The 25,771-nt window shown below is 41.0% G+C and overlaps 1 protein-coding gene across 2 annotated transcripts in view; it reads left to right on the top strand.

The window, feature by feature from the left end:
- Nucleotides 1-25,369, top strand: part of DOCK11 (dedicator of cytokinesis 11) — a 318,014-nt gene extending 292,645 nt beyond the window's left edge. For both annotated transcript variants that reach the window (XM_089657960.1, XM_089657959.1), the window contains 2 exons: nucleotides 2,025-2,163; nucleotides 16,806-25,369. In XM_089657960.1, coding sequence (XP_089514086.1) covers nucleotides 2,025-2,163; nucleotides 16,806-16,892 — 226 coding nt within the window. In that variant the 3' untranslated portion in view covers nucleotides 16,893-25,369. The remainder of the gene's footprint in view (nucleotides 1-2,024; nucleotides 2,164-16,805) is intronic.
- The last annotated feature ends 402 nt before the right edge of the window (nucleotides 25,370-25,771 follow it).

Here is a 25,771-nt window from a genome sequence, read left to right as displayed (position 1 = left end):
GCATGATCTTTGAAGACTATATTTAAGGAGGTCTAGGTGGAGGGTGTACCAGCCATTACTCTGAGGAAAGGGCCCAGACTCCCAAAATGTGTCAGATGATTTTGTCATCCCCACAATTCGTTGAGGTTGGAGAGCGGACATCTGGGTTATGTGTTTTATGTTATGCCACTTATCCATCTTTGCTTGTGAGTATAATATGTGAGTATTCCTGTATCCCTGTATAACGTGCTGGAGATAATGCACTAGCCCTCTTTGTTGTTTTGTCTATGCAATGCAGGATTCCCCAATCTGAGGAGGGCTGCACCACTTGAACCTTCCAGCCTGCATTGCATAGTAACCTTGATTCTTATCTTTAATGGCAGGCGTCCTTATGGTTTCTTAGCGCTGACGTGTCAAGTTTGCATTATCTTTGTGTGGAATCCAATATAGTTTACTCTGGTTTGAAATTTACAGAGATGTTTATTTGGCTTTCTTGAATGTAAAATGACAAGTGCTTTTTTTATTCTGTATTGCCCAGGATTAGACTGAGCAAAGCAGGTAGTTTATTGATGTTTTTAAAGGAAAACTGTAGAAAAAAGTAGCAAGGTGGCTATTTATGACCTAAATAGGCACTAGTGTTTTGCATTGCATTTTTGATGTACAGTCCTATATGTTCAGATTATATTTGTGTACATCCCCTACATGCAGGTGTTTCCAATGTGCCTGTGCTGTATATACATAAGACCTTGTGTCGCTGTCTTTACAGCACAACTACATACATGGCCGGTCATGACGTCCTTCTTTTATCATTTATTTTTTATTTTAGGTTAGTTCTTTTCGTGTTGTCTCATCTTGTGGTGATGGCTAACTATGGTCTTTACCTTAATGTCTAATTATGTGCAAATCTTGCAATAAAGCATAATTTGTTGATGACTTTCTGGGTATCTTTTTTCTTGTGGATTCTTTTTTCACAACCCCTTTTTTTGCTGTCTGTTTTTGGTTACTGGGCAGATAAAATACGTCCAGCGATACAAATAAATATTTACGTCCTCATGCTCCTTTGTTGTTATTCTGCATTCACATATATGCCCTTTGGAAGTTTTGAAGTACACAATAGCCCTATTTGAAAGTAAGGGGCTGCACTTTCGAAGAAGTGGAGGGAAAATGCAGATGCTCACCAAAAACTGAAAACATGTAGGACAAAACTACTCCCAGAAAAGGAGAAGGTTGCATTGATGTTACTACTGGACCATCAATTAGCAAAAGGCAAATAACTAAGAACAAGAGGCCTTTGTATTTTGTAAAGATCAGTGGGCAGGATGAGTTGAGACTACATCTTTATTCAAGTACAGTGCTGCTTATGGGCAGCACAGTGGCTAAATGGTTAGCACTTCCACCTGGCAGCACTAGGGTTGTTGGTTCGAATCCCAACCACAGCACCACCTGCCTGGAGCTTGCATGTTCTCCCTGTGCCTGCGTGGGTTTCCTCCAGGTACCTCGGTTTCCTCCCACACTCCAAAGACATGCTGGTAGGTTAATTGTCTCCTGTCTAAATTAGCCCTAGTATGTGTTTGCATGAATATAAGTTAGGGACCTTAGATTGTACGCCCCTTGAGGGTTAGGGACTGATGTGAATGTACATTACATATGTAAAGCGCTGCCTAAATTGACGGCACTATATAAGTACCTGTAATACATAATAATAATAAATAAATCCAGAAACAAATTGGAACAGAATAACTATTATTACATACAAAGATAACTTGGATTACATACAAGGATTACAAGGATAACATGAAGTATTAGTGTCCATCAACAATCTAAATACTTTTCTGAATGGAAAGCCAATTCATAATGTTCACAGTTTAGTTAATGTATTTGAATTAGACCTGAGAAATAAAATATTTGATGATGTTCCTGGTGAAGGTCAACAGAGTTTTTCTTCAGATCAAAAGCAAATATTATTGTAATAAAACATTGAATGTTAGCTTGATCAGAATTTGAGAATTTGTCTTAATCTAGATTGTTTTCTCTTCTCCCTGTAGGCAGTTTATACAAGCATGTGGCACGGCATTAGATTTGAATGAACAGCTCATTAAAGAGGATCAGTTTGAATATCATGAAGGATTAAAGACAAACTTTAGGGATATGGTGAAGGACCTTTCTGAGATTATTCATGAGCCGGTAAGTACTTCCAATTCTGCACTAACTTCTTATTCAATTGAACATTGTCAGGGGTGGCAGTGAAGTTGAACCAAACACGTCTCATCCCTGATCCAGTGTCTGTTGGAACCAGGGAAACTGCTAAGATTGTGAAAGACCTTTGCACCCCTGGGCACTCCATAGACAAGAATGATGTGGCACCATATGCTCTTCTGCACACAGACTAGAGAGCTAACAGTTTGTCTGAAACAATTCATTTATATAGTCAGAGACTACTTGACAACTGGAAACTATTGCGACAATGAACACTTTGGTCAGGAGTATGTGATTACAATATAGCATATAGAGAGCAGTGGTCAGAAGTATGTACTGTACAGCCCAGCATGCAGTGATAAGGGTTATTTAATGTACAGACTGCAGTGGCCAAAATTATGTAAGATACAACAGTGAAATGTATGTACCATATAGGAGAGCATACAGAGCATGGTCAGGAAAATGCAATGTGCACTGTACATTGAGTCACACTGTACAGGTGTTACAGCAAAAAATGTTTTTCTTCCTTGAGTAAAGGTTTTACATAAATAAAAGCTGACGATCGTTAGCACCCCTGTCAGTGGTAAATGGTTTGTCTCAACCCTCTAACTGCTACTTCTGCAGGCCAGCTTGTTCTTTTGAAATACAACAGACTTACTGGCCAGATCACCAGGTGAAAATAAAGGTGAGGAAGCCAAAAAGAGAACTAATGTAGCCATCACATCTAAAAATTGGCAAACTTCAATATAATAAATGCTTGCTTTTTGGTTTAATACCGCTTTAAGTTAGCTTTACACTGAACTGTCAAGCCATCAGATGGCTACTGTCAAAGCTGATTACATGTGCAGCACACTGCAGATCACACAGACCCTAAGATGACAGCTTCCTGTAAAAGACAGAAGGGTTTAATTACACTTAAAAGTTGATTTTGACTTAAAATTCAAAGTGTTCCTAATAAAATGTGCCAATTCTCCTATTAGAAGCTACAGAGGATATATGAGCAAGCCTAGGCACCCTCCATTTTTTTAGCCTCACTGGAGTTTAATAGGCATACCCTTTCTAGTCCTGTCTGCGATTATTGGATTGTATTGATGGAGCAGGAGTGTTTAACATCTTCTGAAAGGTAGAGGTGAGTATTTTTGAGAGTTCAGTTCCACTTTAGGTTTGCCATGTGTTGTATATTATTGTTTAGCTATTGCCTCCCTGAGCTTTTTATAGCTGCAAAGTTGTATAGTTTAAATTTTGCATGGCCAGATATATTTTCCTGTGCCAGCACTGCAGTGGACAGACAATAGTTGAACCATTTAACCCCTTTTCATTAACAAGAGGAAGGCGTGAGTCACATACAAAACATGGCCCTGGTTCGTACAATAAAGGAGTATGGTGCCAGGAAATTAATGTCATTTACAAGGTACAATAATAATTGCAAAATAAAAAGCAGACAGCAGCTAGATGGGGCAGAGTAGTTTCTGGTAGCTTGCTGACAGGAGGAAAAAGCAGACAGGTGACTTTATCAGTGTAATGATGCTCCTACATTGTCCAATTAGCAGACTTGGGCTTAGTGATCGAGCTGTATTGTTAAACTGCAGTGGGAAAAGTAAACTGAATTACAGTTATGCAGTTCACACATTTCAGAGTCCGATATAAATACAGTGAATACAAAACTGAGAATTTAGATTAGTCAAATTGAACCTCTGAGACCCATTACTAGCAAACATCATAAGTTACGATATATAGGAGACTATTATTTAGAAACTGAGCACAAATTCTTGAGCCCTGACTGATAGAAAAATATGCTGTGATCTTTTTTGCTTCTGGATGACTATACCTTTATTAAAGGTCTTTACCCATAACATCTGTTGTCATCTGCAATAATATAGGTATTTGTGTTGCTTGAGTCCTATAATGAAGCTTTACTGGACCAGGTTTACCCTGTGTTGCAAACACTCATTGGGGAAATTCAGTAAAGCCCTAAGGACACGTTTCTGGTAGTATGGCCCTTTGAAAGGTCCTGCGACAGATTCAAAAATCCCTGCAGCCCATTTTGGTATTATCTACTTGTGCAGCAGATTCGGATGGTTCTTATTTCTGCACCACATTTTCAAAAATAATTTCCTTCATTTTTACTGTATGGATTGGAGGCTGTGTGACCCAAACAAGGAGTTGCCTGTCCCTTTAATGGATAGGAGCAAACTAGGTTCATGAATACATGAACATAGAAAGATCGATCCGCCATGACACTACAAACTGCAGCCACAGCTTTTGAGCCCAACATCACAGAGAATATATCTACACTATTAAATCATTAAAACGATAAAAACATTTGAAATTATACAATGCCTTTAAGGTTAGTACCTTCTATTGCCACTCCAAACAGCAGGTCTGAACTCACTGTATGGAAAATTTTGGAGTGCAGAGTGAGAAGTTGATTTATGATATCCATGTCACTCAAAAACTGTTTCTTGTTGAACATTAATACAGATTTTCAGTACAGTACAGGGTACAGGACTTGTATGACAGCATTCCAGTGCAGATTTAAGCAAAGATGGCATCAGGTGCTTATGAATACTAAGCTATTTTATTCACACCTTGTACAAATATTTCAAATATTTACATTTCTTTCTAAATCAGGTTTACTTTATCTTTTTATCCTGTTGTATCATAATTTTCTAGCAGTGTCTAATTTTTAAATTTAGGATTAAGGTTCCCACCATTGCCAGGTGTTGGTCTCAATAAATGAATGCGCGGTTTCTTTACATTATCAGTCTCCTTGGATTGTTGTATTTGCTCTTCCAGCTCACATTCTCTCTAGTAAACTGCTGCAGATGGTGGTTCTTCATTTTCAAAGTTGGAGATGGCAGCAACTCTTAGAAGATTTTCATTACACTTATCTAGTTCTTTGAATTGTAGCTTATCGGCTCTCCAATACTCTTTTTTTTCTTAACTCAATAAAAAACATTTGGCAGAGGCAAACTTTTTAAAATATTTATTTGTTTCACAAACTTAAAGCCTAACTCCAAGTTTTGTGCTATTTTTATTACTAAGAAATGCAGCTGCTGTCAGCACTATATAAACTGTATGTAGAACCAGCTACATACAGTATACAATGCTGTGTTCCTGCAGCTATACAGCTATACAGCTATTCAAAATTGAGTCAGACCAAACACTGCTCAATAATTCACAAGTGGAGATTGTAACGTCATCCACTTACCTCTCCACCTCAGCCAATGAGAAACAACCTTTTCTTCATTTATAAAAATTACAAGGCTTCCTGTGTATGGCTGAACTGCTCTCAGCCTGACTTGATTTTGTTCCGGGAATAGGACAGTAAGTCCCCATACTGCTACCAGAACACAACGTTGCATACCGTATGTACATGGCCGGATTAAGAGCATCATTGGCCCTGGTGCTGAGGATTTTCATTGGCCTTTTTTGGAAATAAAATGAAAATAAAACAAATACATTAAATGGGGGGGGGGGGGTGAGAGACGGGTGTAAGGGGGTGGGGTGAGAGAGGGGGGAGTGAAGTGAGAGAGAGGGTGCCTCTTGGGTAGCTTAAGGAGAGTAGTAATGTAGCCACGGCGAACTGTCGGTGGGTCCACAGAGAGGGAAAATGGGAGAGGTTTAAATGTGCATGTTTAAAAAAAAAAAAACAGCCTTCTTACAATATAGTGTATATAGTGCAGGAGTGTATAATGTACAATATAGTGTACATATTGTGAGTCACATAGAACATAGTTGCCAACATTTCAAAAAAATTTCCAATAAACCATTTTAGTATGTACTTTGCATGTGGGACATTCACTTTATTACAGAGGGTATCTGTAGGAAAGGAGTACAGAGTGTATGGCAATGGGGAGTATGTATAGGAGAGGAGTTTTTAGAGTGCAGTGGTGGCCATTATATGCAGGAGTGGAGTGTGGAGGGTATGGTGGCGGTTAGTATGTATAGGAAATCAATGCATAGTTTATGGCGGCGGGTAGTATGTGCAGGAAAGGAGTGTGGAGTATGATGGTGGGGAGAATGTGCTAGAGAGGAGTGCAGAGTATATAGTGGTGGGTAATATGTGCAGGAGATGAGTGCGGAGTATATGGCAGCGGGTAGTATGTGCAGGAGAGGAGTGCAGAGTGTATGGCGATGGGTAGTATGTACAGGGGAGGAGTGTGGCGTGTATGGAGGTGGGTAGTATGTGCAGAAGAGGAGTGCAGAGTGTATGGCAGTGGGTAGTTTGTACAGGAGAGGAGTACAGAATGTATGGCGGTGGGTAGTATGTGCAGGAGAGAAGTGCGGAGTGTATGGCGGTAGAGTAGTATGTGCAGGAGAAGAGTGCGGAGTGTATGACAGTGGGTAGTATGTGAAGGAGAGGAGTGTGGAGTGTTTGGAAATGGGTAGTATGTGCAGGAGAGGAGTGCAGAGTGTATTGTGGCGGGTGGCATGTACAAGAGAGGAGTACGGAGTGTATTGTGGCGGGTGGCATGTATAAGAGAGGAGTACGGAGTGTATGGAGGCAGGTAGTATGCACAGGAGAGGAGTGCAGAGTGTATGGAGGTGAGTAGTATGTGCAGGAGAGGAGTGCAGAGTGTATGGCGGTGGGTAGTATGTACAGGAGAGGAGTGCAGAGTTTATGGAGGTGTTTAGTATTATTATACAGTATTTATATAGTGCCAAAAAGGTTTGCTCAGCGCTGTACATTATAGTGGGGGACAGAACATGAAACAATACAGCAACAAACAATACATGAGGGGTTCAAGGGCCCTGCTCTTTCGAGCTTACAATCTAGGAGGGAGGGGATAGTGGCACAGGAGGAAGTGGCTGTGGGGGATGGAGTGGTAGGAGGAGTGGAGGAGATCGGCAGTTAGGTGAGAGTGGGGTAGGCTTCCCTGAAGAGATGGGTTTTCAGGGTGCGCCTAAAGGTGAGGAGGGAAGGTGACAGTCTGATGGATTGTGGTAGTGAGTTCCAGAGGATAGGGGAAGTCCTGGAGAAGTCCTGCAGTTGGGCGTGGGAGGTGGAGACCAGGGAGCTAGAAAGTAGGAGGTCTTGTGAGGAGCGAAGATTACTGGTTGGGTGGTATTTGGGTATCAGGTTGGTGAGGTAGTTTGGGCAGCGTTATGAATGGCTTTGTATGTCAGTGTTAGTAGTTTGAATTTGATGCTTTGGGCAATCGGGAGCCAATGGAGGGAATGACAGAGGGGGGTGGCAGAAGAGGAGCGGTTGGTAAGGTGGATGAGTCAGGCCACTGAGTTCAGGATAGACTGAAGCGGGGATAGTCTGTGATGAGCGGGCTGGGGGGAAAATTAGGAGCTCGGTTTTGGAGAGGTTCAGTTTGAGGAAGTGGAGCGACATCCAGTCTGATATGCCGTTCAGCAGGTGGGTGATACGGGTGGAGACTGAAGGGGTGAGTTGAGGAGTGGAGAGGTAAATTTGCGTGTCATCGGTGTAGAGGTGATAGTTGAAGCTGTGGGAGTGTATCAGTTTGCCGAGGGAGGAGGTGTAGATGGAGAAGAGAAGGGGCCCAAGGACAGAGCCTTGGGGGACCCCAACAGAGAGGGGGAGAGAGGGGGAGGTGGTGGCGTTATAGGTAATGCTGAAGGAGCATTGGGAGAGATAGGAGGAGATCCAGGAGAGAGCGGAGTCTCTGATGCCGAGGGAGTGTAGTTTATCAAGGAGGAGGGGGTGGTCAACTGTGTCGAAGGCCGCGGAGAGGTCAAGGAGTAAGAGGACTGAGTAGTGGCCATTAGCTTTGGTGGTTAGCAGGTCATTAGTGATTTTGAGTAGGGTGGTTTCGGTGGAGTGTAGGGGACAGAAGCCGGACTGTAGTGGATCGAGGAGGTTGTTGTCAGTGAGGTGGGCACTTAGGCGATTGTAGACTAAGCGCTCAAGGAGCTTGGAAGTGAATGGCAGCAGGGAGATGGGTCTAAGGTTGTTCAGGTCAGTGGGGTCCAGGGAGGGTTTTTTGAGTTTGGGGGTGATGTGCGTGTGCTTTAGGGGGGAGGGGAATGCGCCAGTAGAGAGGGAGTGATTGAAGATGTGGGTGAGGGAGCGTAAGATGGAGGGGGAGGGTGCCCGAAGGAGTTGTGTGGGGACAGGGTCAAGGGGGCAAGTGGTGAGGCGGGCTTCTGAGAAGACATTGGTGACCTCCTCAGTGGTGGCAAGGCTGAAGGAGCGGAGTGTTGGGGAGGTTATAGTGTGTGGGATGTTAAGTGTGGTGGGGGACAGGGCGGTTGCGAGGTCAGAGGAGGGGAGAGTTGGAGGGGTTATAGTGGGAGGGAGGCTAGGTGGGGAGGTAGGTGAAGCATTGGCAATGTTCTTGCGGATTGCGTCAATCTTATTTTGGAAGTGAATGGCATTCTCGTGGGCGGTGAGTGAGGTACTGGATGGGGGTGGGGGGGGGGGGAGAGTAGGGAGTTGAAGGTGGAGAAGAGCCGGCGAGGACAGGCGGAGAGGGTGTGTATGGGGGTTATGAAGTAGGCTTGTTTGGCGGCGTGGAGGGAGGAGGTGTAGGTGAAGAAGGTGGTATTTACAGGAGAGGAGTGCGGAGTGTATGGTGGTGGGTAGTATGTACAGGAGAGGAGTGTATAGCAGCAGGTAGTATGTGCTGAGAGGAGAGGAGTGCACTTCACATGCCTCTTTTCATCTTTGCACCCCAGCCCCTCTGCACACTGCCTCTTTGCTCATATTTGAACTCCAAACTGTAATCTCTTCTCTGTTTCCTGTCCCCCGCATCCATCCATCTGCTCACCTTTGCAGTACAGGCTGATGGCAGGCTCAGTGACGGTGATATGCAGGGCTTGTTCACATCCTGCATGTAGGCATGGCTCAGCAGAGGGTGTGCGATTTACATATCAATGCCACACAATTTTTATGTCAATGTCGCCCGCTATTTACATATCATTCATGTGTAAACTGCACACAGAGCAGAGCTGGGCAGCGTTCCTGACTCACTTATGCCACTGGGCTGAGCGTATACTAAGGTATGGGCCAGGAGCTGCAGCTCCAATAGCCCCTATGTTAATCTGGCCCTGAGTATGTAGCCAATTTTTCATACAGTTTATATCTCCTAGATTGTAAACTCCAAGGAGCAGGGCCCTCGAACCCCTCGTGTATTGTATTGTTACTGTATTGTCTCATGTACTGTCTCCCACTATAATGTACAGCGCTGAGCAAACTTTTTGGTGCTATATAAATACTGTATAATAATAATAATATAGCACTGACAGCAGCCACATTTCATACTAAGGCTGTCTATACATTATACAATTTTCTTGTACAATTTTTCTTTAGATATACCAAAACCATATAATGAGGTCAAACCTAAATATTTTAAATTTGTATGCAGTCAGGCAGGCATTTGCACTGCATACTAGAAAGTAAATCTAAAGAAAATTGAATAGGAAAATTGTATAATGTATGGCTAGCCTAATAGAAATAGTTCATTTAGGCCAGCTTGGCCCAAATGTACCATTTAAAGTAAAACAAAACTTGAAGTTAGGCTTGAAATTGACCCTTTCATTTGCACATGCAGGACAAAGTAAAAGGGTCACTTAATTTTCCCTTCTCTTCTACCCAGTAGCATATATTCACTTTTCCTTACTCCTAAGCTTTTCCATTCACCTACCAGGCCCATCTCAATGTGGGCTCTGACATGTCAATTTAGAGCTACACAAATTTTCTTTCCCCTAGTCATGGTCGCGACAGAAGCAACTTTTCCTTTTTCATAGGCAAAGAATAGGGTTACTTTAAAAAAAACACAAGAAACAAATTATAGTACAAATGACACTACACCATTAACACTCAAATAACTGAGTATATCTTGCACTCACAGTGGTTGACACATGTGCACATAACCTGGCTGAGTGCTTAAGTAACCTCCAAGGAAGCAGCTGACCATTCACCCTTTAATACTGGGGTATCCAACCTTTTGACTTTCCTGTACCACATTGGAAGGAGGAATTGTCTTGGACCACACATAAATACACTAACAATAAGAATAGCTGAAGAGCAGAAAAAGTTGGGCAGATGATAAGTTAATGATCACTAATATCGATAATGTACCTATCTGAGTAATAAAACTTTTTACATTTTTTTTAATAATATTTTTTATTCGTAAAAGAGGACACCATAAAACTAGTGCGATATTTGACACTGATTTTGATAAACTAACACATTGATATCTAGTTCGAAGGATGTAGTAGCAATTCTCAATGGATTCTCAAGGTGCTCATCAAATATTTTGGTTCTAATTTTGCCCTCCGTATGCTTCATCCTTGAAAATAGTTGCTCACAAATGTAGGTGCTGCCAAAAATTGATGAAATGAATAAGGCATGATTGTGAAGAATGGGAGATTTTTCTTTGTGGAGATAAAACTTAAAGTCCAGTAAAGAGACACTGTCAAATTTTTCTTCGGCCGCATGTGTTCACTAAGTGAAATGGACACAGCACTTGTAATTGGGACTATAAATGTACTTCCCGAGGTATAATACCAAAGAAAATTTCAATTCATAAAAACAGTATTTTATTGTTATCGTATACATATATCACAAACAGACATTATAAAAAGCTTTAAAAAAAAAAAAAAGCTTTTGTTCACCCGCCTCTTGAGGATTGACCACAAGTTCTCAATGGGATTAAGATCTGGGGAATTTCTTGGCCATGAACCAAACATTTCGATGTTTTGTTCCCAAAGCCAATTAGTTAGCACTTTTGCCTTATGGCAAGGTACTCCATCATGCTGGAAAAGGCATTGCTCATCACCAAACTGTTCTTGGATGATTGGGAGAAGTTGCTATTGGAGGATGTTTTTGTACCATTCTTTATTCATGGCTGTGTTCTTAGGAAAAATTGTGAGTGAAGCAACCCCACACATGAATGGTTTCAGAATGCTTTATTGTTGGCATGAAACAGGATGGATGGTAGCGCTCACCTTTTCTTCTCCAGACAAGGTTTGTTCCGAATGCCCCAAACAATCGGAAAGGGGATTCATCAGAGAAAATGACTTTACCCCAGTCCTCAGCAGTCCAATCCCTGTACCTTTTGCAGAATATCAGGCTGTCCCTGATGTTTTTCCTGGAGAGAAGTGGCTTCTTTTGCTGCCGTTCTTGACACCAGGCCATCCTCCAAGTGTTCACCTCACTTTGAGTGCAGATGCACTCACACCTACCTGCTGCCATTCCTGAGCAAGCTCTGCACTGGTGGTGCCTCCATCCCTCAGCTGAATCAACTTTAGAAGATGGTCCTTGGGCCTGCTGGACTTTCTTGGGCACCCTGAAGCCTTCTTCACAATAACTGAACCTCTCTCCTTGAAGTTCTTGATGATCCGATAAATGGTTGATTTAGGTGCAATCTTAGTAGCAGCAATACCCTTGCCTGTGAATCTTTTTTTTGTGCAAAGCAATGATGACTGCATGTGTTTCCTTGGGATTAAGTTAATTTTCATGGCAAAGAGGAACTTTACAATTAATTGCAATTCGTTTTATCACTCTTCATAACATTCTGGAGTATATGCAAATTGCCATCATAAAAACTGAGGCAGCAGACTTTGTGAAAAGTAATATTTCTGTCATTCTCAAAACTTTTGGCCAGGGTTGTAATACTTGTCTTTTGGTGTACTAAGTTTTTTATTTGCCTGTAAAACATAGTACAGTTGTCTGTTGTTTTATTTATATTACAAGAGCCCTCAATCATCTCTCATCTATTCAAATTATATGCAAAGTATGAAAAGAAAACACTGTCCCTTTCTAAGAAAGACAGTTTGTTTAACAGTAATTAAGCTTCAGTGCAAAGGTAAAAATAATCAACTGTATATTCCAACATTCAGCATGGATGATGGATACGCTTATCGGTCTGCAGATATCCAGAATGGGTGATTATATAAAAAGTCATTTTATTGCAGGTTGTTTCATTTTATAAAAAGGCAAAAATCAATAAAAAGTTGGACAGAGATAAAAGACACAATTTAATGTAATGCAGGTCTGTAATGTTTAATACATGATTAAATGCAAGCAGTGTAGGTACTTGAATTTTGACCTGGTATCAGTCTCTTGCATTCCTGTACTCTTGCAGTCCCTGTACAGGAGCTTTGAGTGTAATCAGGGCTTTTTTTCTTAGAAAGTAGGTGCAGGAACTCCCCCCTTCTGAATCACTTCTTGTCTCTGCACCCCCCCGCACCTTCTAGCACAGTCCCTTGGTTCCACCCCTACCCACCCCCCCAGTACTGATCCTTATAGAGAGTACACATTCAAGTAATATTTTGTGGTGCTATGTAATTTATATGAAATTTGTTATTAACAAGAAAAGCAGTAAAATAGATCTCCTGCAGCCAGCAACAAACTACTACCCAGCAACAATAGACCCCCATCAGCAACAACAGATCTCCCAGCAGCAGCCAGCAGCAATAGACTCTCCAGCAGTCAGCAACAATAGACTCCTCCCTCAACAGTAGATCCCCTCCAGCAACAATAAATCCCCACCAGCAACAATAGACCACCATGCAAAAACAGATCTCCACCAGTGACAATAGATCCCCCAGCAGCCAGAATCAATAGCCTTCCAGCACATCCCACACCCCTTGTCATTACATATATTCAGTGCTGGAGGTGCCAGAACTGCATTCCCCCATGTTCCCGCTGAAAAAAAGCCCAGAGCGTAACAGAAAATAACTGCACAAGTAGCAGCTCAACGAGCCAAGCGGTCCATGTGCTGATGAGGAGCATGCTGATAGTAAGAGAGAGTGACAGTGCGCTGTGTTCGTCATCGAGCTGCTTCTGCTTTCACTGTCAAGTCACAGATTGGCATGAGTTCAGGATGCCCTGGGCTCAGAGGAAGTGGATTGAATGATACAGACCATCATACTGAGGACAGCTAAAAGCAAAAAGATGTACTGTGGGAGAATTCTCTGAACTGAAGCTGAATATTGCAGCCAAAAGCTAGTTTTGTTCTGTTAACATTTTAATGAGCTATCCATGTTATGTTGTTTTCTTTTGGCTGAAGTTCTGCTTTAAGATGTAGCACATGAAATAGCAACAACGAAAGATGATTTTAGCCTTAGCCTTTAGAAATGACATATTTGGCTTTGATTATTTTGCAACTAATCAAAGCCAAATATGTCATTTCTAAAGGCTAAGATGGCAATATGTTGATCCAGGGAATTTATCTAACTGCCCTTGGAAGGAATTTATTTTCCTATTTGTCAGGAAGGAGTTGGGGGAGGGGTGTCTTCCTCCGAATTAAAACTGCAGGAATTGTAAGAGGCTAATGCTGATCATCATTCATAATTTTTAACCCTGGTTAACTGTAAATGTGACAACATGCAACAGTTAGCATTAGCAAAGAAAAGATGGATTATGTTAAAGTGCAAGTTGTTTGGTGCTCTTTTTCTTTTCCCAAGCAGTCATGCAGCCCAAAGCAGTTTTGTCTGGTGTAAGTTAGGCTGATTGCTTTGAACAAGGCCACTATTTTCCTTTTATACTCCTAAATTAAAGCACTCATTTGCCAGGTAATCCATGAATGAGTTATCTCAAAGTAGGATCACTTTTTTAATCATAACTTAAGTAATTCTGGTACATTGGGTTTTGCTGCTGCCTTCAAGAGACTGGACACTGGCAATCAAAAGCTGTAAGGACAACCCAGTATAGCCCCTTCCACTCCTGGCATGCCTTAGGTGTTTTTTTTTCTTGCTAGTGTCCCATGAGAACGGACATCTTCTTTCCTCTGAGAGAAGCAAAACCTTTTCTTAATTTTATTGCAGGTTCTTTTTCTTCTAGTACGCTTCTTCAGTTACTGAAGATCCAGATGGGGCTTATTTTGCAGCTTTCTGGATTGGCTAATCCTCAGCATTGTCATGGAAACCGTACTTGGATCCTATTGAGGAGAAGAAGCAGGCCTGGCCTGTAATGTGTCCTTGGGCACTGGGCTTTCCTGAAGGCTCTTGCCCAGGCATCTTTGTGCAATGTGTGAGTCTTCCACAGGGTACTTTCACTAGGGCAAAGGTGTTCTTACCCCACAAGAAAAATCCTAAGTCTCCTACTCCTACAGCTACTACCAATACTCATTGAAAAAGGTCTTTTCGCTCTCCCCAGGTTTCAACCCCAAAATCAAGGCTTAGTACTTCCTTTTGTCATAAGCCTTGGGCCCCTCAGTCCACCAAGCCTGTCCAGATGCCCTCTTCAAAATGAAGGTCTAAGGTTTTTATTCAAACCTATTCATGGTTCGCAAACCAAATGGGGACATCCTCCCCATATTGAACTTAAAATCTCTAAATGGTTTTATTCTGTACCAAAATTCCATATGGAATCAGCAAGATCTGTCATTGATTATCTCAGAGAAAGGGAATTTCTGAGATCAATAGACATACAAGATACCTATTGCCACATCTTCATCTACCTTCAGATCAATGATTTCTGCTGTTTGTGGAAGACCAGCACTTCCAATTTTTAGCTACAGTTGTGTTCAAAATAATAGCGGTCAGACATCACTAACCTGATCAATCACTGTTTTTGGTAGAAATTATATTTCTACATGGCAAATAATTTACTAGCAGGTGTAGTAGAGTAATAGAAATCCAACAGACCCAACAGTCATGACATGCATGCTGCTGATTCTGTGTAATTGAATCACTAATTGAAAGGGGCATGTTCAAAATAATAGCAGTGTGGAGTTCTATTAGTGAGTTCTATTGTCATTCATTCTTTGAAAAACAGGTGGCAATTATTGCCCTTATTTAAGGAAGGAAGGCAGCAAATGTTGTACATGCTGGTTACAGTGCATTTCTCTCTGCAATTCTGAGGAAAATGGGTCGTTCCAGACATTGTTCAGAAGAACAGCGTACCTTGATTAAAAAGTTGATTGGAGAGGGGAAAACATATAAAGAAGTGCAGAAAATGATAGGCTGCTCAGCTAAAATGATCGCAAATGCTTTAAAATGGCAACCAAAACCTGAAAGACGTGGAAGAAAGCGAAAAACTACCATTCGAATGGATAGAAGAATAGCCAAAATGGCAAGGACTCAGCCAACAATCAGCTCCAGGAAGATCAAAGAAGGTCTAAAGTTACCTGTGAGTACTGTTACAATTAGAAGATGCCTATGTGAAGCCAAGCTATCTGCAAGAAGCCCCCGCAAAGTCCCACTGTTGAAAAAAAGACATGTGCTGAAGAGGTCACAATTTGCCAAAGAGCACATTGACTGGCCTAAAGAGAAATGGCGCAACATTTTGTAGACTGATGAAAGTAAGATTGTTCTTTTTGGGTCTAGTGGCCGGAGACAGTTTGTCAGACGACCCCCAAACACTGAATTCAAGCCACAGTACACTGTGAAGACAGTGAAGCATGGTTGCGCAAGCATCATGATATGGGGATGTTTCTCATACTACGGTGTTGGGCCTATTTATCGCATAGCAGGGATCATGGATCAGTTTGAATACATCAGAATACTTGAAGAGGTCATGCTGCCTTATACTGAAGAGGAAATGCCCTTGAAATGGGTGTTCCAACAAGACAACGACCCCAAACACACCAGTAATTGTGCAACATCTTGGTTCCAGACCAACAAGATTGACGTTATGGAGTGGCCAGCCCAAGCCCCGGATCTTAATCCAATAGAAAACTTGTGGGGTGACATCAAAAATGCAGTTTTTGAAGCAAAACCAAAAAATAGAGAAGAACTGTGGAATGTAGTCAAATCATCCTGAGCTGGAATACCTGTTCACAGGTGCCAGAAGCTGGTTGACTCCATGCAACACAGATGTACAGCAGTTCTCAGAAACAGTGCTTATACAACTAAATATTAATTAAATGATTCAAAGGAAAGCAAAATCTTCAAACATTTTTCAGTTTATATAGTGAATGTTTGAGTTTGTAAAGAAGAATACAAACACTGCTATTTTTTTGAACAGTCTAATAATCACTTTTCTTCAATTTTCTTAGAAGAACACCACAAATTTGATATATTTTTCTTCATGTTTTGATTTGGAATAGAATGTGTAGTGTTCCCAATGCATTTGTGTGTATGGAAATAAAAGCTATTAGCAGGATTTTGAGCTTTCTTCACTTTTTTCAACACACTGCTATTATTTTGAACACAACTGTACCATTAAAATTCTCCTCTGCATCCTGAGTGTTCACAAAACACATTTCCCTGTTTTTTTCTCTTCTGCGGACCCAGGGCATTCATAGGGTACTTGGACTACCTTCTGCTGAAAGACTCCCTTGTCTGCAAACGTAAAAAGTACTATTCAGTTTCTTTATACGTTTTTCTGGTTCATCAACTTTACAAAGTATGCCCTCCTTCCCCTATACTGTTAGAGTATCTGGGTCTAATCCTGGACACAACCCAAGCCAGACTTTTGCCTTCCTCCAGAAATTATTGCCTTACTAAAGTCTCACATGTGGACCCTCCTAATTGTATGGAAGCAAACCTAATTAAACTAGGGACAACTAGAAACTGTGATCTCGTTGTAATATCTGCAGTGATGTAAAACGGAATGAAATACACTGTTTGTTATAACTTTGTCATTTTTTTTAATGCTTCCGTTGGACAGCTGTGAAGGTAATTTCAGTAACTCATACAAATGTTATTTATTGCATAGCATTTGACAGCATCGTAATCATATGATCTTTGCAATTTTCTGCTTACAGATGTATCAAGAATACAACAGTAATTCTTCCTGGATGCAGAATTCTCTACATGTCTTTTGTGCCATCAGCGGGACTGCAGCTGAATAATCGCTCTGCAACAGCAAAATAACAGAACTAAACTTTTACCTGTCTCAGGAATAACCCAACGCAGACTTCTGTTTTTAATTTGATCAGTAGGAAAAAGACATGTTCTGTGTTAGCAGAACCACAGGAGGCTTTTTTCCAGGGGACAAAAAATTACCGCTGAGAAAATATTCTGCAATTGCAATCTCTGTTGGGATTGTATTGAGAACTGTTACTGCTAATGTATACTTGGTATATAATTATGTATAGTAATAACAAAATAGCAGTATTCATGAATATGTATAGATCTGTTATTATAGGTGCTTTCTGCATTAAAAGTGGAAAGTCCCTTTAGTGGAAGAACAAAAGGAGGTGAATCCGGTAACTGGAACCTTGCACTTTGCTGATTAAAATAGGGTCCACTGGAGCACTAGAAAAATCTTGTCTTTATGTAACTTTACTTAAATTAATCTGGTTTTTATAAGCTTTTTTTTAATTGACTAAAACAAACAATTATGATCAATCCTGAGGCAGAAGAGCAAGGTTCCTGAATAGGGGCCTCAGGCATTGTGTATTGAAAGACCACTATTCCGAAAAGATTTGTATTCCGATAGGTATATGTGGTAATGATTGCAATAATAGTGTATATGAAATCATTTTATTTGACATGTTTTTATTTATTTTTCCCTGCATTGAACTGCAGACTAAGCTATCCATCAAAAATGATAATGACAGAATGAAAAAAAATACAGAGGTGCCTGAACTTGTTACAACATTTTTTCTTTGCAAGGAGTAAACCATGTAAATAAAACCTACCTAATATAAGTTCATCTAGTGCTTTTTAGTTTGTCCCAACCCCTATAACTGTCACTTTTGCTGGACACCTTGGTCTGCATGTGAATATATAGAAAAATAGAAGGCATGTTTATTTCAAATAAACAATCTAGTATACACAATGCTATCAATAGGTATGTTATCTCAGTGTTTCTCAACCTTTTTCCAGTCAAGGTACCCTTTACAATTATGCACAATTTTGAGTCACCCCTAATAGTTTTACATATAGCCGTGGTATCCACACACGTAGGACACCCAACAATAGAGATGATCTATTCTTGCAAAGCAAATACATTTTTGCACACTGGCACTGACTATATTCCTGCATTTTGCTCACTAATTTTCTCTCTATCATGCTGCTAATGTGTCCCCAGTGCTGAAAGAGAGGGGTGAGGGGTCAAACTAGGATGCTGTGCAGGTGACAGACATTCTCCTTATCAACTGATGACATCAGCAGTTGCTAGGATGCTGGCGGCTGGCCCACACAGTGCCCAAGGCTGTAATGTTGTACAATGAAAACTTATGGCTTTGTGTAACAAAAAGGCAAGCTTGATCCGCCTGCTGGCTTGTACACAATTTTTGGGCAGTTTGGGGAAATTTTTAGACATTTTGTCAAGGCACCCCTGAAAAACCCAGAAGCCACCATAGGGTGCCTCGGGACCCTGGTTGAAAAAGACTTTGTTGACTGTCTACAGAATACAATATTTTTCACGATAAACATTCTTTAACTCCCTAATTTAAGAGGTTTCCCTTTAAATAAAATAGAAAGCACTCATAACATCACCCATAACTTATATGGGAAGTGTTTCATAATGCAGGTCCTAGGGTATCTTTAACAGATCATGTTTTCCTTTATCTGCACAGATGATTGATAGATAACTGAGGCAAAACATTTTTATAGCTTTGAGTAGCGTGAAGAGGGACTGGAACACCTGACTGATTTTTATTGCTGACTGTGCCCTACTATTGCTGTGTATGTTTGTTTGTGCCTTTTTTTCTTCAGAGATTGTCCTATTTAACATTCTGATAAAACCATGGGGGTTATGTACTTAAAGTGGAGCAAAATCTGGTGCAGTTCTGCATAGAAACCATTCAGCTTTCAGGCTTTATTGCCAAAGTTTAATTGAACAAGCTGACGTTGAAGCGTTAGAAGCTGATTGGCTACCATGCACAGCTGCAGCAGATTCTGAGTGCACCAGTTCTAGTTAACATCTCCCTTTGTGTTCTTTTAATATGGCTTGGACCTTGAAGAAAGGAGTACACCCTGAAAGCGTGTCCTTAAAATTTGGAGGTTAGTGCAAATAAAAAAAGTATCATGGACAGTGCTTGATTGTTCTTGTTGCAATTGCACTAAGGCTACTTTCACAGTGATCCATAGAAAAAGCGTATATGCATTTTTGCCGTGTTTTTACCACGTTTGCAGTGCGTTTTTTACAGGACATGTGGCTTAAAAATGCAACGCTGGTGCATTTTTGCTGCATTTTCCATTGATCTCAATTGGGGAGGTGCATTTTTGGTGCGTTTTTTTAACCAAACCTGCACCAAACATGCAGCAGGCAGGATTTTAAAAGCTGGACCCGCAGTGGATCAGTGTGAAGAGTTCCATAGGAATACATGGTCACACATTTTTCTTCCGCTTTTTTTTTTACGCAAAAGTGGAAGAAAAACTGATCAGTGTGAAAGCAGCCTAATACGGCCACAATCACCCCCGCTGGGCAGATTTGCCATGTTTATTGTTATCACCGAATGTGAAAGTAAAAGAAAATCCCAATCTTTTAATTTATTTTTTTTTTGTGGGGGGGGACAGTAGTAGAGGGGAAATCTTCCAATGGGTTGCCTCAACTGTAACAGGAAGTGAAGGAAACTTCCCAAATGGGATACAGATGGCAAAACATTGACTGACTTATACCCCTCCTTTACTGTAGCTAAAATTAGGGGAAAAAAAGGTTTTGCCTTTAGCTCTACATCAACTTGTCTTGATGATCAACAGCTCTGAGGAAATCCTGAAAATATGATTACTCGGGGTTACTTGAGGGCTGAAGTTGAGAAATGCTAGTTAAGAGATTTATGCCTTGCTCAGAAGGACCTTCACCTTGTATAAGAGTAGTATGTACAGCAAGCGTTTGTAAAACTTTCATCAAACTACAAGCAGCTTTGTTGAAGCCTTTATAAAACTTTAAAAAAGCTGCTGGAACTAAAGTGATGCTTAGGGCTCATGTACACTGCAGCTCCTAAACTAACGTTCAGGAGCTGTTCAGCGTTTTTTTCAGCAGCCCCTGAACTCTCCCTAATGTTTTCCTATGTGTCCATGTACACATAGTTGTTTACAGGCAGTTGAGTTTACAATCATTTTTTTGAACACACCAAACTTGCATCCAGGAGTGGATTCCTATGTGTCCATGTACACATAGTCGTTTACAAGCAGTTGAGTTTACAATCATTTTTTTGAACACACCAAACTTGCATTCAGGAGTGGATTTTACCAGTATTTCAAATGCCAAATGCTTGTAAACGTGTGTAAATGCTTGTAAACGCAGTTAACCACGTTTGTAAGTGTTTTCGTTTAGAAGCGTGTTTTAACTGTTCCATGATGCTGTCCAGAGCCTTTTTTCATCATCAGAAATGCATGCAAAGTGTTTTCCATGTATTCAAATGGACCTGGTACACCAGCGCAGTCAGTTCCAGGTTTCGTGTGAAGGAAAAAAATGGTAGAACGTGCTGCATTATGCTCATGATGGGATCCATAGTGAATACAACCAGAAAAGATAGGTAATCTCAATGCATACTGTTCTCTGCTTCTGCTCTCCCTATTCCTCTCAAAATGTCTCAAATAGTAAATTTTTTACTATTTTTCAGTGCATTCTGGGCATTTGGGAAGGTCTTCTGAGGTTATCTTTTAAAAACGCTTCTAAATGCAAACGCACATAAACACGGTATGCAAACGCGGCTAAACTGATGTTTTTTAACTTACGTTTTCCAGCAGTCAGTTTCCATCATTCAGAAGAGTTTTCCAAACACCCCGTGTACATGAGCCCTTACCAAAATGCTTTGCAAGCTTGCTGTACACACTTCCCATATAGACGCTATGTGTTCAATCTGTTTGGGCACTGCTGCACTTGCAATCATTTACAAAATCATTCACAAAATCACTGTTATTGTGAAAACAAATCAGTGACATTATGTAATTATGAGATTTATAAGGATTGTATGTTCTATTACGTAGCTCATCTATTTGGGTAAATGTGTCAAATATACTGTATAACAATGATTTGCTGCCCAGCGGGAGCACAACTCCAAAATCAGAGCCGTGCCTAGTGGATACTGGAGTGATAGTCATGAAAGTGTAGTCTTCCTTAATAGGTGTCGTCACCACAGCACATTGGATCTTGGCATGAGAGAACCACATACTCCTCCATGCCTGTTGAGTGAAAAGAAAGACAATGTCATAGCTAGTCAGGGTGAAAAAGTAAAAGTTCAACCAACTGAAAAATAAAACAAATAGCATAGTCCTTTTAATACAACCAAACTAAATGGTCAAAAGGACACCTACTATATGACTAAAGGTTCAGAGAGGCACCCCATTAAATTTAGTATAGCATTTCCACTGAAATGCTTTTGCTTAAATTTTAGGACAATTGAATCAACAAATTTAGTGAGAAACGGCCATATTAATAACTCTATACTGTAGTAATGCCCCTGATTTTGTAATGGAATGTCCAGCAAGCTCACATAGCTGTGAAGATCAGCTTCCACCATCCTTTGTATATGCTGCACTTCATAAAGTACTCGGCATTTGCTTATGTTTCTTTCAAACTAGTTTTTGAGCTGTGGCTCTATATAGAAGGTGGAAAGGATTACATGCCTATGCTAGCCAATGCCAGTGCCTGCATTAACCCCCTCTGTGCCTTACATAGTGCATAAAGCCTCTGCCTCCAGGAAGAGCAGTGTGTTCAGAGATGTATCCTAATGACAGCGACTGTTTAAAGTAGATGCTTATGATTTTAAACAGTCGTTACTTTAGCTGTTAGCCATACAGAAATATTTTTGGTGGACTTGTACGTTTAAAGAGGCACTGTTTTCAAAATCTGTGTATTCTAACGAAAGTGTCTCCTTAATGTCTAACTCCATCTTTCCTTTCACTTTAAATAGTTTGTTTGAGCCAAGCTGGCTCAAAGTATTTCCTTTACTAATTGCTGCAGCTGCTGTCAGCGCTGTATAAACTGAGATTATAAATGGCTGTGAGTACCAAACAAAAATCTTTTTGCGTAACTTGCAACCTTAAAGAGACACTGTTTTAAGAATCCATGTATTTAGCAAACGTTTTTTCTTTGAAATTCACACATTATATTTACCAGAACTTCTTGCAGTGAATTCATTCTTCTTTCTTTTGCAAAGGTAGAAGTGCCAGTAGAATCTTCAGTATCTGCCACTTGTTAAGGGCCCCCTAACCCCAAGGCAGTAGGAAATATGGATTGACTGGAAGAAGTACTGGTAAGTATAATGTATACATGTATTTAAAACCTAACTCCATCTTTCTTTTCACTTTAAATAGTTTGCATGGATCAAGCTGGCCCAAACAAGACATTTCCTTTACTAATTGCTGTGGCTGTTGTCAGTGCTGCATAAACTGTATGTAGCAATAGCTACACACATTCTGGCAGCAGTATGAGGACTTGCCATCTTTTTATTTATTACAGGTACTTATATAGCGCCGTCAATTTACACAGCACTTTACATATATATTGTACATTCACATCAGTCCCTAACCTTCAAGGGGCATACAATCTAAAGTCCCTAACTTACATTCATACATACGCATACTAGGGCCAATTTAGACAGGAGCCAATTAACCTACCAACATGTTTTTGCAGTGTGGGAGGAAACCGGAGTAAACCCTCGCAGGCACAAGGAGAACATGCAAACTCCAGGCAGGTGGTGCCGTGGTTGGGATTCGAACCAACGACCCTAGTACTGCCAGGTGGAAGTGCTAACCATTTAGCCACTGTGCTGCCCGGGTCTGTATTCTTTAAAAGGGGCGGTAATGGGCCACTGTGCTGCCCATCATCTGCCTGAATAAAATCAAATGAGAGTTTCTCAGTCATTCACAGGAAGCCTTGTATTTTTTATCAGTGAATACAAGGCTTCCTTTGATTGGCTGAGGTGGAGAGGTGGACTGGTGATGTCATGACCTCCACCTCAGCCATTCAGAGAAAGCCTTGTTTTATTAATAAATATAAAAGGCTTCCTGTGAATGACTAAGAAGCTCTCATCCTGACTTGATTTTGTTCTGGTAGCAGACTTGATAGTCCTCGTACCGCTGCTGGAACACAGTGCTGCATATTGTATGTAACTGACAGTTTATACAGTGATGACTGACCGTAGCAATAAATAAGGAAATAGTTTGTTTGGGCCAGCTTGGTCATAACAAACTATCTGAAGTGAAAGGGAAAAATTGAGTTAAGCTTTAAATGTATGCATTATATTTAGCAGTACTGCCTCCTGTCAATCCATATTTCCTACTGCAATGGGGTTAGGGGGTCCCATAAGAAGTGTCAGATGCTGAAGATTCTACTAACACTTCTACCTTTGCAAAAGAAAGGAGATTGGATTCACTTCAAGAAGTACTGTTAAGTATGATGTGTGAATTTCAAAGAATCACTTTTGCTAACTACATGGATTCTGAAAACTGTGTCTCCAGTACTGCTTCTGGTAAATTCAATCATCCTGCTGCCTTGTATGGTAGGAGTCCCTTAGGAAGTGTTAAGCAGAGTATACACAAACCAAATAGCAGCCAATTCAGCAGGAACTGGACGAATTTTGGACAGTGTGTAACAACAGAAGCCAATCTTATGACTGGATTCTGACAAATGGTCATCCTGGAAAACCAGCATTTGATCAGTGCATGCAGTCAATGGTTTCAGGCACTGATCAGTGTATTCTGATAGGGGGTTCCCGCAGTGTCAGAGAACAATAGAAGAATAGAGAGATCCCTGCATCCACATCGTTGTGAGATCTGTCATGTTTTTTCTTTTGACCCTCTGGTTGAACAATAAAAACTGAACGTGTGCACTCAGCTTTAAATGCTACTGGAAATTCTACCTTTGCATAAAAAATGATTGGACTCACTGGAAGAGTACTGGTAAGTATAATACATGTGTTTATAAAATACATGTATTATACTGGTAAGTATAATACATGTATTTTATAAAGACACTTTTGTTAGAGTATGTAGGACCCTCCTAGTCAGCTAGGTGGAGCTAGACGCCAATTGTTAGCAAGGAGGGCTGAGTAGCAGCCTGGGTGTGATAGCTAGCAGGGGTAAAATTATGGTCAGAGCTGAGAGGCTCTGCAAACCAGCCCTCTGGAATTTCCCCCTGCTCTAGAACTTTGGAGAAAGCTCTAGAAGCAGTGGGTGTATCTGAGAAGTGGCTAGTCTGTACTCTTGGAGGATCCTGGCCAATCCCCAACAGGAGGCTTGGCAAAGGGCCGGGACAACCTTTAAGAGTAAGGGAGCCTCCTCAGCAGCACGAGAATGGGAGGAGCGTTTGGGTAGAATATAGAGAGGATATGAGACTAAAGAGGGGAGCCTGAGAGAGGGCCCAGATAGGAGAGGGGCTCACTTACAGGCAGTGGAGCTTGGAAGGAAGAAAGCTCAGACCTTCACCTGGCCCCCAGAGCAAGGACCACTTGTGTAGCAGGGAAGGAGCTGCCCAGCTAGAACGCTTGGTAGCAGCCACCAACCCACCAATTGCACAGGAGAAGGATTAAGTGAGTAAACCTGAACCCCCTTGGCCAGAAAGGGGAAGGAAGCACTCTAGTGGGAAGCTGGATTAGCCTGCCATCCAGGTCTGTTTCACAAATTTGTGGCAGACACTGGATCTCCTGCTCAGGGATTCCTCCAGACAGCTGGGTAAAGAAGAGGATTTAACTTGGGTCTGGGGTCGTGCAACAAGAGATGCTGGCTACCTCTCCAAACGAAACTGCTTTACTGTACAGAGTTGTAAATTGTTGCAGGATGTTGTCCTCAGTTTCTTGGTTCCATTGGACATCCCATGCACCCCTTACCCCATCCAAGTTCAATTCCCCTGATAAAACTTCAAAACAAGCTCAAGGACTGGTTACTGACTCGTAGACGCAAGTCTGTGTGGAAATGGATGTTGCCTGGCTGTGCAGGACTATAGGGGGACCCAAACGTCTGCAACTCCAGAAGGGGTAGTTCTACAAGTACTGTACATGGATCCTGAAAACAGAGTCTCTTTAATCTTGCAAAAGGTTTTTGTTTGGCACACACAGGCATTAATAATCACCCGAGGGGATCCAAATGAGATCTGATGTTGTTTTCTTAGTACCCAAACTATGTTGTGAAATCTGAGACAATTGTTAAACTGCATTCTGAGCACCTCAGGGATGTCACAGCTGCTTTGACGTCTCTAAATCCAAATGAACTCACAGGCATCATTCCCATGAGTACTCTTCCAGCCCACAAAACATTTGCTTCCACTGTGCATTGTACTTTTTGAATAAAGTGCGTACCTCTACTGTAATGTACTGTATATGTGCAAGTGCCTGAATCATTTTAAATGCCAACTCTGTATGCAAGTATTATTTTTTAGTTTTTTGTTTTCTGTATTGATTAAAAAGTGGTAATACTATTTATTTTACAGAGATGGAATTGTATAGTATCGTCATTTTTCTTTGTTTTACATTTCTGCAACATTTGCTGAACATATTCATTGATACTATTGCTGTTTTGAAAGTACAATACAGATTTTCAGAATCCTGAAACCTGAATGTTGTAGTATTATCCCAACAATTTCTGAGGATTGATCGGGTTGGTGTTTGGCAGAAAAGAGGGTGGAGTTCAGATAATGAGCAGAGATTTAATCAGCTACTATCAGTGTTTTAGATATATAGGGTATTTGGGGCAATGTTGATGTCAACATTTCCAGATAACAATTGTAAAGTAGAGCTATAAGCAAAACTTTTTTTTTTCATTTTGGATAGAATAGGGGAAGGTCATAATTCCTGTCAGTTTATTTTTTCCCATCTGTGTCCTGTTGGAGAGAATT

Source organism: Staurois parvus, unplaced genomic scaffold, assembly GCF_062004578.1.
Source record: "Staurois parvus isolate SC_StPar_1 unplaced genomic scaffold, SC_StPar_1.0 ptg001045l, whole genome shotgun sequence".
Lineage (NCBI taxonomy): Eukaryota > Metazoa > Chordata > Amphibia > Anura > Ranidae > Staurois > Staurois parvus.
Note: the sequence above shows the minus strand (reverse complement) of the source record. Positions and strands in the feature narration are given on the sequence as shown.